The sequence below is a fragment of the Neopsephotus bourkii genome, unplaced genomic scaffold (genome assembly GCF_033783945.1).
Source record: "Neopsephotus bourkii isolate Nb327-2 ecotype Australia unplaced genomic scaffold, CSIRO-AGI_Nbou_v1 NB_318, whole genome shotgun sequence".
NCBI classification, from domain to species: domain Eukaryota; kingdom Metazoa; phylum Chordata; class Aves; order Psittaciformes; family Psittacidae; genus Neopsephotus; species Neopsephotus bourkii.
This window is the reverse complement of record NW_026900826.1, coordinates 8,779,847-8,796,143: the sequence shown is the minus strand read 5'-3', so window position 1 is coordinate 8,796,143 and position 16,297 is coordinate 8,779,847. Positions and strand designations below refer to the sequence as shown.

The 16,297-nt window shown below is 44.0% G+C and overlaps 2 protein-coding genes across 3 annotated transcripts in view; both read left to right on the top strand.

Annotated features, from left to right (window-relative positions):
- The window catches only part of DAPK2 (death associated protein kinase 2), a 53,377-nt gene extending 42,800 nt beyond the window's left edge, over positions 1 to 10,577 (top strand). The window contains exons 8-12 of one of the 2 annotated variants that reach the window (XM_061347649.1): positions 1,127 to 1,279; positions 1,977 to 2,022; positions 8,337 to 8,426; positions 8,602 to 8,682; positions 9,190 to 10,577. In XM_061347649.1, the coding sequence (XP_061203633.1) occupies positions 1,127 to 1,279; positions 1,977 to 2,022; positions 8,337 to 8,426; positions 8,602 to 8,682; positions 9,190 to 9,264 (445 nt within the window). In that variant the 3' untranslated portion in view covers positions 9,265 to 10,577. Of the gene's footprint in view, positions 1 to 1,126; positions 1,280 to 1,976; positions 2,023 to 2,905; positions 5,325 to 8,336; positions 8,427 to 8,601; positions 8,683 to 9,189 lie in introns of those variants that run through there. The other variant, XM_061347648.1, reaches the window with a different exon arrangement.
- Positions 10,578 to 13,105: 2,528 nt separating this feature from the next.
- Positions 13,106 to 16,297, top strand: part of HERC1 (HECT and RLD domain containing E3 ubiquitin protein ligase family member 1) — a 115,863-nt gene continuing 112,671 nt past the window's right edge. Inside the window, exon 1 of the mRNA XM_061347634.1 lies at positions 13,106 to 13,257. The gene's annotated coding sequence lies outside the window, so the exon portion shown is untranslated. The remainder of the gene's footprint in view (positions 13,258 to 16,297) is intronic.

Sequence of the window (16,297 nt, the reverse complement as noted above, 5' to 3'; positions counted from 1 at the left end):
TAAAAGGACTGTTGGGTAGGATCATGTAAGCCGGTGGTTTAGTATTCACAACCTCAATTCAAATCCCAGGAGCTTATTGAAGCCCTGTTTCGCGCGTGCTGCATCCTGGAATTGCTATCAAAGCCAGACATAATAGATGAGCATAATAACAGCCCAGAAGATTTTCAGAAAGGGATGAGATCAATTTCCTTGGTATAGATAACATTTCCTACCAAGCAGGCTTTGCCCAGTTGCATCCCTATGGATTGGGGGAGGGAGGAAGGGGAGGGCAGGCAGAGTTTACAGTGTATCTCTTCTAACACTTGAGTTCAGTGGAGCAGAGGTATCAAAGGCATCAAAGTTGAAGGCTGTCACTCGCTGTTGAGAGATGGGCAAAGCAGGAGGAAAGCTTTTTCTCATAAGATGCTGAATAACTTTTTATTCTGATGTTGTCTCCATTACATCCTTGCAGTTAGAGCAGAGTGCCAACACAGTGAAACTTTGCATTGCTCAGAAGCAGTTGGACTTTACTGTAGGCAAAGTCCTGTTGTTTGTGGATTCTTTTTAATGAGCAGCATGTCACTACCTGTCCATTGGACTTGGCTCCTAGGCAAGGCCACGCACCTGACTGCTCATCCCACATTGTGTTTTGGTTCCAGCTGAGAAAGGTCTCTTGGCTGAACCCACTGTGCAGGGAACTTGTCAGTAGCTTTGCAGACAGAAAAGCAGTAGTGGCAGGGCTTCTCTTACCCAAAGAAAATGTATAGAAACAGTACTTTCTCTGTTTGAAGCTGATGGAAGCTTCTGCCTCATAGTGTTTGTGTGTTCACAGGAATAGAGACTCTCCTCTGCTGAAACTTCTGCTTTGATTAGCAATGACTTCAGTGAGACTCTTGACAGAGGGGAATCTGTGCGTTTTTGTCTGTGTGCACACATTAGTGCCATGCTAGAGACTTTCAAGATGAGTCTGATTCATAACCCATAGATATAGTGAGCCAAAGCTGGACCTGTTATTTCCCATGTGGCATGGCTGCTGCAGGGCGAGATCCACAAATGTCCTGAGACTGTATTATACACTCACTGTCATTTCAGTAGGGGATCTCTGCTGTTTGTTTTTCCAGCTGATTTTTCTTTCTGGCTTATCTAGCCTCAGTGGTGCTTCGCCTTTCCTTGGAGAAACTAAACAAGAAACGCTTGCCAACATCACAGCTGTGAATTATGAATTTGATGAAGAATTTTTCAGCAACACCAGTGACTTGGCAAAAGATTTTATTCAGAAACTCCTGGTGAAAGATACCCGGTAAGTGTCAATTCAGAAAGATCCATTTGTCTCCAGGATAAATTTGGTAAAAATATGTTCTCCTGGCTTTTAATAAAAGCTGTGGAATGGGGAAGTAGCGTCATCTTCCCTATAACCCTCTGTCCTGGAGGGAAGTCAGGCTATTGCAGTTCTTTTTAATGGCTTCATTAGGGGAGAAGATAGGTATTGGAGAGAAGGAGGCAAGGTGTTAGTCAAGATTTCTGCAAATCCTCAGGCCTCAGAATGGGCTGCAGTAGGTGGGGTTGGTGACAGGTTTGCACAGGTCTAGCAACCTCCCTTTAAGAAAGGGTGTCTCTGATACTGGTTTGTCCCATGTGCAGAGGCAGTCCCTCTGCAGTGCTGTGTTTTCTACCTTTGATTCTCAGTGCTCTTAATGTGCTGTTCACCAAACTGCTACAATGCAGAAGGAAGTTAGGATTGACTAGATTTGAAGTATTGCCCTCAGAAACGTTCCTCTCTGGAAATGGCAGCTCCTGCAGTGATGTAATACTGTGTTCTGAAGGCCAGTCTTGGTGTAATTCATGTTGTACACCTTGATTCCAACATAGTCATATTCAAGATGTATACAAAGAATTTATTTTCCAAGCATGCAGGATGAACAAGACAAAGTCAATGGACTTGTGTACCATGTATTTCTCATTCCCGTCTTGGGGGGGGGGGTTGTGGTGTTTTTTAGGAAACGGCTTACAATTCAGGAAGCTCTGTCTCATCCGTGGATAACGGTAAGTCTCAATAGACACACTGTGAGCAAAGCAGGGGTGATGTTCTCACTCTTATTGGTGTGTTAAATGGAAAATTTAGGTGCATAGTGATACTGTGTGTCTCAAAGAAATGCACTGGGAAGAAATGGGTTGCATCTCACTAAATCCTTGGATTTCTGCAAATGACCTCTTTTTACCAAAACTTTGATGTTTGTTGCACATTCTAGTATATCCTGCCTTAAACTGGGGTTTGCATTTTTCCTTTCTTCTCAGTTTGCATGCACATATGCTATGTGTTTGGTTTAGTGTTTGGTTTAGTGCTTTCTTGAGTTGAGATTTCACTACATCCAAAGTGGAAAATACCATTTCTCTCATGATCTAACTGCTGTACCAAGTGTGCTGGTTTGCTTACCTTTGTGTGTCTGTATGTACTTTTTCATCATAAACATGCCTTGCTTTTGTGGATAAGTTTCTTACTGAAAACACATTTAGCTAATCTCAGCATGATTGATGAGGATGTTTGAAATGCACTTTTTGCTTTGCATTGCACAGACCATTAACTGGAATGTTTTCAGGATTGTTGTTCTTCCTCTTACAAATATTGATGGCTTTGAGACTGTTAACTGCTAAAAATCAACATGAAAGTCAATTGGGGCCCTGTTATTTACACTTACCACATTGGAATGAATGCACATCGCTTGTCACATTCGGGTCTGGGTTTGTATGTTGGTTTGTTTGGTTGTTTTTTTACTTTTACTCAGATGCATGAAGGAAAGCCTGTGGGAGCAGAGGCTCTCCTAGCACTGTGGAAGCTCAGGCTGCATCCGTTGTGTATAGCTTTGAATTGCTGCACTGTCTCGTAAAAGGTCAGTAATATTGGTTCCTCTGTCTGATGGCTCACCAGCTGAAAGAAGAAACAAAAGTCCAAGAGAATAAGAAGGTTGAGAACACGCAGCTGAAGACAAAACGCCTGAGGGAGTACACCATAAAGTGCCATTCAAGTATGCCTCCCAATAACACCTACATCAACTTTGAGCGCTTTGCCCGGGTAGTAGAAGACATTTCACTTACAGAACGGGGGTTCAGCACTTTGGCTGCATCCCACGATTCCTTACAGGAGGACATTGATGCTCTGGTTTCCATTTATAATGAGAAAGAAGCTTGGTATAAAGAGGAGAATGAAAGCGTGAGGCACAAGCTGTCTCAGCTGAAGTATGAATACCGTAAAATTGAATCCCTGAAAAGGCACCTACAAGATGATATCAAGACTGTAGGCACTAGCCTTACAGGCATAACTGGGAAGTACACTGATCTGCAGAGTCAGTATGAATCTCTCAGTCAAGAACTTTCTGAGGAGCTCAAGTGGATACAGGATTTAATGAGTAATTTTCAACTGGAAAATGAAGCCTGTGTGAATGGAAACTTTGACTCTGTTTTCAACAAAGATCTCAATGAATCTCTAATGGAGCTGTTAAACAGATCTCGCTGTGAGGAATTTCTTGCAGGCTTGAATCTTGAGGTAGCAGCATCACATCAGTGATACTGTAGATCAGGCTAGGTGCAGAGTTTGCTGCCTGTTTCAAAGTACAGCAGCTTAAAAAGTTTTCAGTGCATAGATTCTACACAAAAAACATGACCTAGATCTGAAACAGAAAATCTCATGTATTGCACGAGATGCTGACCAAAAGCTTGCAGCGTTCTGTAGTATTGAAGTATTTTTCCTATGTTCGGTGTCTGAACTTACGGGAACTGTATCATCACAGTGTTACGGACACATCTAACCCTACAGCCTCTTGCACTGCCTGCATTATACTTCATCATGTAGGACAGTTTCTGAAGATTACTGAGTAATTAACTTGGGATAAAGACTAGGTCGGTCGATACTGGAAGCTGGATGCCTGGAAACTGATAAAAATCTCACGTAGCTTCCTTGGTTGTATGAAGGAATGGTCCTACAGACTGCTGCAGGCAGTTCTACAGACCATATGAGAGAAATATTTGCAAAGGTTAAATCTGTCCCATACACCAGAGTCAACAGTGTAGTAACTGAACATTGAGCTAGTGCTGTGGAAATGCTCTGTGAAATGGCTGCTGATGAAGAAAAATTAAGTTGATTTTTTTAGGCCAGTTATGCAGGGTGAAATATTTTTATCATCAAAGATGCTGTTGATTCATCCTTTAGTTTGAAATCCAGCTGACTTTCCTGTTCTGTACCAAAGAAATCCTATTCATGTGACACAACTGGGGACTTGTGATGAACTGATCAAATACCTGTGTGTGTGATTTTACAGTGCAAATCTTAAGTTGTGAGTGATTAAGTGATAACACAAGTTACTGGTTTGCTTTCTACAGTAAAGGTGATGACAAAGCTACAACTGATGTAATCTGTGGTGTAGGATTTGAGACCAGTGTTCTTGCTGTGAAGATACGTTTTTTTTTCCTTAAGGTTTAGAAAGTAAAAAAACAAAATTGTCCCAAACTTGACTCATGCCCTGCTGCCTTGTGTTTCAAAGAAGTCCTTTGATTATACTGTATTCATATGCACAGATGTGTCCATCTCAGTTTTGGACACAATATAGTCATTTATGCAGGATATACTTGTTCCCTGATGGTGTAGCTAGTGACTGAAGAAGAGATGTTGAGCTTCTGTGTACTGAAAAGAGTTACCAGCTTTGTTTCTGTGGCTAGTTTACAGCCAGCCCCTCTGCTTAGCTATATGAGTTCACTGCAAGGTAACATTTATGCAGCTAGAAGAATGGGTGAGATAGTAGCCAGGCATCACTGCTCAAATCCATCTAGAGTGGATCTGTATATACATATTAGAATGTCTTTCACTGTCCATCCTCATTTCTCCTTTTCTAGAGAACCTAATAAACTAAATGGAACTGTTGTTGTTCAGAACCTTATTAAGAATAATGTTTATTACTTTGATAAAAGTATACTCTCATCCAATTGGTTTAGAGCATAGTGGTCCAGTCGCTGTCATGTCCTCATAAAGATGTGCAGAGGCTGGTGAAAATGCAGAGTTCTGAAAACAGTTACTCAATTAGGGGTATTGGAACTCCTGTCATTGTACTCGGTGGAGGATGGAAACTGGATGTGCTCTCTGTGGCATCTTTCTTTGCACAAGATGAAAAATTTCCTAAAGCTTCCAAGTGGTGCAGATAGCCAGGAAATGTCCCTAGCAAGGTGGTGGTGATGGTTGGTGGGAAGTGGGCTCCACTGTGACAAACAGTACTGGGAATTTTACGTATGCCCATTTTTTATTCTTTTAGAACGCTTCAGTCATCACTACTGTAGTGCTCCTTTGAGCTGGAAGGGGAACTGGAATACAGGACTCCTTATCCCTGTTTTATAAGGGACAGAGTTCTAATTCTTAAAAAGTAACTTAAAACTTAGTGAGAGTTCATATCTGTGGCAAAGACCCTCGGGAGAGAGAGTCTGCCTTCCCTCAGCTATGATTTCATATTCTCTGTTCGTCTTGATATTCTTTATGAACAAATGTGTTGCCACAATGAGAAGGAACATTAAATGAGGCCATTCTGTTCCTGATCACGTTTAGGTGAGGTTATTGTTGTGATTCAGTCCTTGAGGCTAATGCTCTGTGAGCTGAAGGAGGTCACTGACATCCTGCTTTTGAGAAGATACTCTGATGACGGGGAAAACAACAGGGTCACTGGTTTGCAGGCCACTTAGAAATTGAGAGGCTGTTATTAAGAGTCTGCAGTAGCTCACTGTAAAGTGGGCTACTTTTGATGCAGCGATGGTTTTGCTGCTGAAAGGGCACTCGGAAATTGTTCATTGTGCTTGTACAGCTGACATTTAGCAAGTGACATTTTTCCACTTCAAATTGATTTCTACTTGGTGTTTTGTTGCACCACGCTAGCCATTTGCAGCAGGAGGAAATTACATTCAATGCTTGAATGTCCCAGTTCTGTTGTATGGAAGCGGTCTATACCTCTACATCAGAAGGAGGCATAATGGATAGCATGGCTCCTGGAATTTCTGCTGGGATGTGTGCACAAATGCTGCACCTGGAAAGTGAATGTGTTGTCTCATGAATGTTATCAATTATTTTGCTGGAAAAAATGTTTAAATCCTTGCTGCTGTGATTTCCTTTCTCCTTTGGTGCTCTTGTTTCTGCAGGGTCTGGTTTGATTGCATTCCAGTCCAGTTCAGTATAAATATTTCTGGTTTATCCACCACCTACATATGCAGATCAGAACTGTGGGAATGGTTGCCAGTCCATAAGCTCCATGATCTTTGAAGGGTTGATTTCTGGCTTTTCTCTTTTGCCTTTTACCAGATCTGGTTTTGAACTTTTTTCCTCTCAATCTGTCACATACAGTTGTCTGGTCTATGCAAATTTTGATGTGGTTTTGGAGTGGAAAGGTGCTCTGTTTTCAGAAGGGCTGTGTCAGGGTTTGCAGAACACCTGTTCCTTTACACCAGATGGGCATCCAAACATTTTAGGCACATGTCTGAATTCTGATGTGTGGGGTTTTTTTGCTTGTTTTTCCATACTCAGGTATTGCAGTTCTTTCCTCATGTATTTATTGCCAGGGTATCAGTGTCTTGTGCTGTCATACTCTGGGTATAGTTAAATGACAAAGCCTACATCTTTTCAGTGGTGTGGATCCTCATCACTAATATGAAATGACAGCTTTTTCCCTTTTCATTATGGTGGTTTCTGCAAAACATTGAAGTCAGTTAGATGAAACGCTGTGAAAATGATTAAGGGATGGGACTGTTTGTCAAAGGGGAGAGACTGAGAGAGACAGGATTGTTCAATGTCAAAAGGAGAAGGCTTGGGCAGGTCTTCTCAATCTGTATAAATATGTGGTGGAATGGAGTAAAGAAAACAGAGCCAGGTTGTTCTTGTGGCATCCCGTGACAGAACAAGAGGCAGCAGGCACCAGCAGGAAGAAGTAACATTTAAATATTACAAAGAGCAAACAAACTTGTTACTAAAGGAGCAGTCAAACACTGGAACATGTTCTTAGAGGTGTTATGGAGTCTCTGTCCTTCAACACCCGAGTGAGCTGTGGTGCTGGGCATGCTGCAGTAGCTGACCCTGCCTGAGCAAGGGAGCTGGGCTTGAAGATCTCCAGAGGCCCCTTCCAAACTCAACTGTCCTGTGATTCCTGGCATGTCCAGTGTTGACAAAACCTGGTCATAGATTGCTGTTCTTGGGTCACCTTCTAATTTTGCTTGGGATCTCTAATTGCGGATTCCTTGCAGTGGCAGGTTACCTGGGCTTCTGATAAGCAGGCAGGGTTTCATTGGCCAGCTTTGAGAGAGACAAGAAAAAGGCTACTCTCTAGTACCATGTTAATACTGGGATTGTAAAGTACAGCTAGCACCCTCTGGATTTATTTCCTATTTCACAATCATGTGTTCTTTAGAGCTGAAGTGACTGCCTCAAACTTACCTGTGTACAAAGGTACAAAGCACAGTTCAGAAAAGATGTGCTAGAAGAGCCAAATCCTGGAAGCGAGGAAAGGGCCCTCATTGATCTTTGGTTTAAAAATATCCTTGTAAAGGGCAAAATGTGAAAACTTTTATCTGAAAATGTAGAAAGTAGCACGGGCCCTAACAGTGTGGTGATGCTGGTTTACTTCTATTCTGTCATGATTTCTAGCAAGCCTGTGCAAACCCCCTGAGCAGCAGTGTGCTGCAGTGCCACTGATGTGCTGGCATCTCCTCCTCCTCCTTTCTGTCAGGCCTCTGTGGAACCTGTTCTTTGCTTTTCCAGTGCCCTTCAGAAAGAGAGAAATGAATAAATGCAAGATGATATGAGCTCTATCCAGAGAAGATGGTGCAGGTATGCACTAAGAGGCACCTCAGCAACTTTACAAAGTGGAAGTACTGCCTTAGCATCCTCTAGCATCCCCTTAGTTATCTCTCTCTCTTGTTTGGCTGTCCTTCCTTCTGTCCTTCAGCTAGAAAAGCTGTTCCCAGACCTTTTGTTTGTTTTTATGTGATCATTATGAAACAGAAGATATAAGTGTAGGTTGGAACAAAGTCTGGGCCATGTGGTACACCTTTTGTGCCAGGTTGCATGGCTAGAAAGGGGCAGGAGTGGAACTTCTGAACACAATTTTGTGCACCCAGCCAAGTGTGACCACTGGCTTTAGGATGTTGTTTGAGATCAAAGGGCCCTCTCCAGGCACAAGGAGGACTAGATTTAACTATTTTTCTTCTGCTTTTACATATATGAGCCCACAGCTTCTCCAGCCAGCATTCTTTCACCCAGCTCCAGAGTACATGAAGAATCTTATGTATTTCATGCACCAGCAGGAGCCAGGCAATAAAATTGCTCTCTTATCTTCCAGCCAGTGGACAAGCGACAGGCTTTGGTTCGGCAATCGTCTGTTGTTAACATGGAAAACTTCAAAAGGCAATATGCTAGAAGGCGATGGAAGGTATGACAGTGAGCCTTTAGTCCTTCTCATGTCAGGCTTCCCCAGCCTCATGGAACAGAAGGCAAGATAAAACTTGAATGGAAAATTGTAATACACAGTAGGTCAATGAAATGTGTTCAGGAATGTCTGTGCTGCATATGTGTGGTCAAGTTCTCATTCTTCCCTCTCTCCATAGCTTTCTTACCGTATTGTCTCATTGTGCAACCAGTTGTCTCGTTCGCTGGTGAAAAAGGTCCTAATAGAAGATGAAAATATGGTAGGTACATTTCTTGAATGGGGAGAAGGACCAATTTTGCTGTGCAGTGATTTTTGCTGTCCTTAAATGGATGCACAGCCCAACAGGATTGCAGTGTTTTTAAGGGGGAAACCAGATTGGACCATGGTGTCCATTGCGTGCCTTTAATGGTGCCATAAGTTGTGTTACAGAAATGTTGGGCAGGAAGAGCTGGTAACTATGAACCCTTGAGGTGCTAGCCACATTTATGCTGCAGAGGAGCAGCAGGGAGGCTGCAGGTTCTGTTTGGATACCGTAGCAGTGACTGTGCTGTCAGCCTGGGAAGTGAGCAGTGTTGGAGAGTCTGCACTGCTGCTCTGATGCCCAGCAGTGTGGTGGAGGGTTGGGGACCCCTGCAGTGCATGTGGCCTTCTGGAATTCCTATTTGCTCTACTCTTCTCAAGAGATGATAAGCTAATAATATTAGAACATCATGTTTAGCAGCACGGTGTCTCATTGATGTGACTGATTGTGGCCTTTCTATTTCAGAGGAACTGTGAAAGTGACAGTGAGGATCTTCCTCAAAGAAAAGCCACTCATCACAGGAGAAGTAGCATATCATAATGGAAGGAGAGTTTCACGGGCAGGAGACAGAGGAAACTTCCACCCTTGTTGAAAAGAGCAGCTCTGACAGCAGACCTTGACTTCCTGTCTGAATCCTTGGTATGACGCTTCTCACTTCTCAAACTGCACCAACGGCTGGATGGTATTACTAAATGCCTGCTGAGCAGTTTAGAAAGTTGGTGATCCAGATTCCTGAGGAAATGCTGCAGCACAAGCACTGATTGAAGTGCCTTTGTATGTTGAATGTTTCAGTGATACTTCAGTCCATTTGGGATATCAACTGCACTCAGGACGTAGGGTTTCTAGTGATACTCTTTAACTGCAGAATCATTCACATTCTGCACAATGATAAAGACTGTGCATTATTATTTCAGTCAGGGAAATTGTTATTGAGTCTTCAGGAAAAAAAATTAATATAGTTTTCATTTGTTAATAGCATAAGTATTTGATGGCAGATATCTGTCAGGTTTATTAGCTGTGTGCAGTACTCTGTTACTGCTGCTGCTGAAGAAAAAATCATAGTGCCATTATGTATCATAACCTTGATTTTATGAACCGAGCAGTAAACAGTTCTGTACTGCAGTAAGAGCTGCACTCTGGCCATCATCTCTGGCTGAAAACTAGCACAACCTGCCATTGTCAATGGGAGTACAGCTGATACTGGCCACTGAGCTAGGCCAGGGCAATTTTGGGATGATAAAGGGAAAAATTTTGTAGTGACTTACATGCACCCACATACAGTGTTTTTACAGAATGATGGCAGGATGCTTCACCAAATAGGGCACTTAAAAACCCAAGGTATATGAAGAAATAGTTGGTTTTAGACTTTGTTATTATTTTATTTTATTGTTGTAAATTAGAGATTCACTAACACCTATTTGTATAGGTGCTGTTTACATGTAACCCAGACTGCAAACAGCTGTGTGTTATTCAGGGGGTTGTAGCCACAATTGGGGAAATAAGCACTTTGATATTGATGTAACATCTCTGTGCTAGGAAGTTGCATCATTTTAACATTAGTTTCTAAGCCAGTATTGTTCATTTGGTACCAAAAATGGGTATAGGCTAGGGTATATTTTTTTAATTGAAAATATTAGTTGTTAGAAGTTCATATTTATTTTGCCATTTAATAAATTAAAACTCAGAAATCAAGCCCACTAGGAACAACTATAGATTGACAAGGAAACTGGGTTTTTGGCTTTAGGGTTGTTACTTCTAGGCCGAGTTTAGAGTGTAAACTGATGTTTAAAACTAGTATCAGGTTAATTCTGCCTGGCTTCGTCTTTCTAAGAAATAAAAGTACACTGCTTTTATTTGTAGCTTTGTATCCTTGCTTAGGCAGAGACTAAAATGAGGTTGATGAGAAAGTATTTCTGTGAAAGGAAGGAAATGGATGAGAAGCATTGGAGGAGAGAGGCTGAAAGTAGGATTTGAGGGAAGAAATAAAATGAAGGAGAGGTGATGGTGGGGAAAAAACAGTGGAGAGGGAGAGGCAAGGAGTGGAGGTGAACATGGACTGGGAAAGTTGAAAGAAGGGAAAGAGGATGTGGCTATAGGAATTGTGGAAGCAGGAGAATTAATGTTTTGGCAAATATGGTATTGAGTTTTGATACTATTTATTTAATTTCCTTTTATTTCATGTCTTGTGCTGCCATATCCTGTGACATTTGCCTGGTCAAGGGATAAGGAGCAGGGCATAGGCTTTTCTTCACATTCAGTTAGAAGGTGTATTCTTGAGCTTTCTGTGTAATTTCTGGGGCAGAATCCTCAAAAAGTGCTCTAGTAATGTACATATTAAGGGAGCAGTAATGGGAAAAACTGTTGTTTCAGTGTCTGGAGGGAATCTTTCCTAAGTAGAAAACTAAAAAATGTGTATTTGGATAAAAAGCTGTTCAGTGTACCTACCAAATTTTGCTTCCTGCTTCCCCTGTCCCATGCATTATCATTATTAGTTCACTCCCTGGGCTATGGAAAACCAAACAAACTTGGAGTCAGTGGCATTTTTCCAGAGTTTCAAAGCACCTTCGTTTTCCACATTAGAGATTGCAGGCTGTGTATGAAAATCACATTTCTGAAAAGTAAGCCCTGCTTAAAATAGCTCTTGGTTTGTTGTTGCATCCAAATTGTGCTGTCACAGAGATGCGAAAAACCCCAGCAACTACTGAGCAAAATGAAGACAGGCTGAGAGCTGGGCTTGTGCAGTCTGGAGAAGACTCTGGGGGGAGCTTGGTGCACATCCAGTGCCTAAAGGGGCAACAAGAAACTTGGAGAGGGGCTTTCTGCAGGGACAGGCCAAGGGGAATGGCTTTAACCGGCCAGAGGGGAGAATGAGCTGAGCTCTTAGGCAGAAGCTCTTCCCTGTGAGGGTGCTGAGGCGCTGGCACAGGGTGCCCAGAGAAGCTGTGGCTGCCCCATCCCTGGCAGTGTTCAAGGCCAGGTTGGACACAGGGGCTTGGAGCAAGCTGCTCCAGTGGAAGGGGTCCCTGCCCGTGGCAGGGGTTGGAGCTGGGTGAGCTTTAAGGTCCCTTCAACACAAACCAGTCTGTGAGTCTATGATTCTGTGAAGATGGGAGGCAGTGGCAGGGCAGGCAGGGGAGTGCAAGGCAGGGAGAAGTTCAGTTGTTAACCGTGTGTTAATAAAAGATGTAAAAAAAGGTGTTTTAACAAAGTCATCACAGGCAGCTCATGGTGTTTGCTCCTCAGTCACTTTGCTGCCCAAGTCAGCTCAGGACACGAGCGCTGTCTCGGCCATGGGGGAGCGGCAGGCTTGGCCTCTCTCTGCAGCACTCAGTTGTCTTGTAGCTCCGCATGGCTCCGAGTGATGTGTTGTTCATTGCACAAAGGCTGCAAAGAGCAGTGCTGGTGTCAAGCCAGACTCTTCCCTGGCTGTTCCAGACAGCAGCATGTGTGTATAACCTCTTGTTCTCAGGGTTATTTGCTAGGGAGTTTCATGGTGTTTTTCCAAATGTGATGTTTTCTGTGCTTATCCCTGTTCCATCAGGGCAGAAATGGAGGCAGCTCTGCTTGCTGCTCTGGGGAACACCACCTCGGCACAGGGGTCACTTTCATTCTTTACCATTGGTGTATTTTGGGGAGCACTTGACAAGTTCTTTTGTTAAGGGGGGAACCTAAGTGTAGAAAGGACTGTGGTGGTGGGAGGGGAGATGTAGTGAGCTTCAATAAACCAGTTTATGTTACAGAATTTCCATGAGAAGTCTCTTTTGTGTGCATTTCGAGCAGCGAGGAACCTGGAGGTATGCGATAGCTTAAACCCCCAAGTGTTGTTACTGCAGTGCAGTGGGACTGTTGTTACTGGTGCTCAGGGCCGATAAACCCGTGTGCCTGTGTTGCCACCGAGGAGCGCGGATCCCGCCCGCAGGTGCTGCACGCAGCGGGGCTCCATGTGTTAATAAAGCTTTGCGGAGCACGAGTCCGTCTCTTTCCTTCCTCCCGCGCGCGGTGCGCGGGCCCGGCGGTGCCCCTTGGCTCGTGCGCTCCCCTCAGGGCCGGCGGGCAGCAGGGACGCGGGGCTCCGCCACCGGCTGCGGCAGTCGCGGCCCTCCTCCGTCCCTTCCTCCGTCCCTTCTCCGTGCCTCAGGTTGTGTCCGTGCTGCCCGACCCGGGGTGGGAGCCGCAGCCGCCGCGGCGGGGTTCGGCCGTTGAAGAGAGTGAAGATGGAGGCGCTGCCGTGAGGGGCCGCCCTCGTGCCGCGCGCGTGCCGGCCGCCTCAGGGGTGGCGGGAGGGTCCACTCAGCTGGGGCTCGGGCTGAGGGCGGGCGCCCGGAGAGAGCAGCGCGAAATGGCTGCGTGAGGGGGCCGAGGTGAGCCCGCCAGCTCAGTCCCAGCCTTTTAGCCGGAGAGGGCTGGCGGGTTTGCTGTAGCTACATGCTGAAGCAAGAGCAAGGGCCTGCTGGACCGTGATGGATCGTGCTGCTGCTTCGGGATCCAGGGCTCTGCGCTGCACCCCGCTGTCCCATCGCCTCAGGGAGTGAGGTAAGCCGGGCTCTTTCTGACCCCATGAACTTTCTGTGCACTTTTTCTGGTGTTAATCTCGGGCCTCTGCTGTCTGGTTACATTTATAGTGCATCTGGTGATTTCTTTTCTTGTAACAAGTGGTATTGTTCCTATCCATGTTTGTATGTAGATAAGGGAAGCTGTGTGTGCCAGGATAAAAGGAGGTGGATATTTTAACAGTATTCAGTTGAGAATTGATGAGGACCCAGGGCATTTCTTCTCTCTTTAATGTAGGGTGACTCTTGAACTGGCTGATACTCTTTTGTGGTTTTCACTTAATCCTGCTCTGTCTTCATGTTAAACTATCATGTACTTGAGTGGTAGGCAGTGTGTTATTTGCAGCAGGTATGTTTCAGTGAGAGGAGTTCAAAACAGTGATAAGCATTATTGTTGTGCAGGGGTGGCAGGGTACCATTAGTTGTGGACCATCAAGAGCCTGATGAGGTGATGTTAGAGCCGGCCTCATCCAGCTGAGGCAGAGAGACTTGGAATGCTTATGGAGGATGGCCAGAGCTGTACTGCAGCTGGGGAGACCGGGTGTGCTGCTTGGGGCTCAGGGACAGACATTTGGTCTGGGGGCAGAGCTTGCGATGAGCTGAGAACATGGAGGTTTCAGGTGAGAATCTGCAGCCCTCATCAGTGTGAGTGATGTTGCTGAGGGAAGGGTCGTGTGAGGAAAAGCCTTGGGGAGCCCTGGTCGGGTGGAGAATGGGCTTTAGCTGTGTTACAAGGTGGGCAGGAACAACTTGTGAGTTGTAGGTCTGGGGGTGGTGTTTTTACAGTAAACTTGTGACTGCCCTAAGCACAGCATACCCCATGTCAGAAACATGAGGCTGTTCGTTTTTTCAGAGGCCTGATAGCACAGACCTTGGGCCCTGTCTGCAGCCAGAGACTTGTCTTCTCAGGATTCTCCTCACAGACTTGTTGCCGGTGTAGTTCACTGTTATTTTTGACGGGTTAGGTGGAGAGACTGTCACTGAGCATTAGCTTTTTATAGCAGCTTGCTGCAATGTGTGACCATCACTCTCAGAGGTGTAACATTTTCCTTTCTTGTTTAGAACTGTGCTCAGTCACAGGCCTTTTTAGGGTGGGAGGTATCTGCTCAGCAGAATCAAGAAAAAATGTGTCATATCAATAGGTTCTAATATACTTGTTTTCCCGAGGGTGAGTCTCATGAGCTACATACTATGTTAGAAATTACTGAGGTATCCTACGGTAGTGTGTGTAAATTGTCTTAATATAACAGCTATTTGGTAAAAATCTTTTAAGTAATTCAGCTGTATTAAATCTTTCTACTCTGTCTACCTAAAATACCTTGTATTGGTATGAAATAGGAATTTCATTAAATTTATTGTTTGAAACATGGAAAAGCCTTTCTGATATTTAGCTTAGAGCCTAATTCCACTGACGAAAGATAGGAAATGCTAAATTTAGTCCTAGTCATGCAATTCAAGTAATAGAACACAATGTAAGGATGGAGTTTTGCTTTCAGTGCTGAGCCTTAGTTGTGTCTCAGCTTCTGCTGGGCCTTTAAAAGCTGCAGCACACAAAGTTAAGTCCTCAAAAGTCTCCAGCGAATGAAGTCTGAGTTTGAAATGTGAATGGCTCAAAGCCTGAGATCGTAAGTTAGGAATATGTAATGTTATTCTTGTCACCTAGAGTACTCCATTTTCCTGCATCTGCACCTGGCTCAGAGCAGAAGAAGGGCTTTTCTCAGTCTGGCACAGGAGCACTCTGTAAGCTAGTGGTAGTAAAAGTCGATAGTTAAATACGCACTGTCCCCTGCACAGCATGTGTCTGTACCACTCTTTCTACTGCTATGAGGCAAATAGATGAATTATAAATTCCAGATGCTTTCTTGATGCTTGGTTATTCTGTGGGGAGAAATACAGTTCCAGAAGTAGATCCTGCCATTTAGCAGACTTGTGACTGGGGCTCAGGGCTGTACTGTTATGCTAAGACTAGCTTAACTTTATTGATGGTTCTTTATCTTGAAGACTGAGTTAATAGAACTATTCTGTTTGACATGCATGATGCTGGAAGAGAGATATTATGCAGAACGTATTATTTTCTGAAGTCATTCACATAAAATCACTATAATTATGTTGTAAATGGGACCATGATAAATAAAATGATTAATCAGCAGTCAATCTGTCTAAAATTACATAGATTTTTAGTTTGGGGTTTTCTAGAGCATGTAAGAGTTTATGATTTATTTATTCTTTTTAGTGTACCCTGGTGTTGCTTACAGAGAGATCAGAATAGTCATGCACATGGAGCAACAAATACTTTGTGTTTTGCCATAGTTGATAGACACAGCTTTTTTTCAGATCACAGTCAGAGGAACCTGGGTAATGCTGCTGCTCACAGAAGGGGGATCTGTTTTCTGCATGCAGTTAGTTGCATGCAAGTGAGGTCAAGCCAGGTCCATCTTCAGCTTCTGCTCTCTGGAGCAGTAACTGTTTATTTGCTTCCGGTAGTTTTTCTTCCTTGTTAGCTAATACCTACATTGCAGAACTGATTTCCTGAGTCTCAATGCTGTGAACCAGCTGATGCAACCTTCTCTTGCTTTGAAAGCTGAGGCCATTTAGCCTGCAATAGTACGTACTTACAAGGCATTTTAAGCTAAAATACATAAATAGCTCTTTTGTGGCTTCTGGCTACCAGAGTTCTTGCCTTTTCACAGCTGAGAGCCCTAATCACTGGGGCAGAAAACGATGATAACTTTGGTCTGAGCAACCTCTAAGTCCCATATACAATAATGAAGCAGCAGCACTTCTTCTAGCTGTGTTGAATGGAAGTCGACCTTCCTCAAAGGAGAAGGTTGGTGCCTGATTCTAGAGGACAGTTAAGGGCTGTCTCTGAACAGAAGTAGACATTTTACCACAGTCCAGTACAGCACTGAAGGAGAGGAGCTTTGAAGAAGAGTCAGGTTTCAGAGAGGCCTGTTTTTTCTCAGCCTCTCTTTGTGTCTTTCTAGGGTAATTCCACATTCATTGCAGTGCTTCAGGGAATGCCT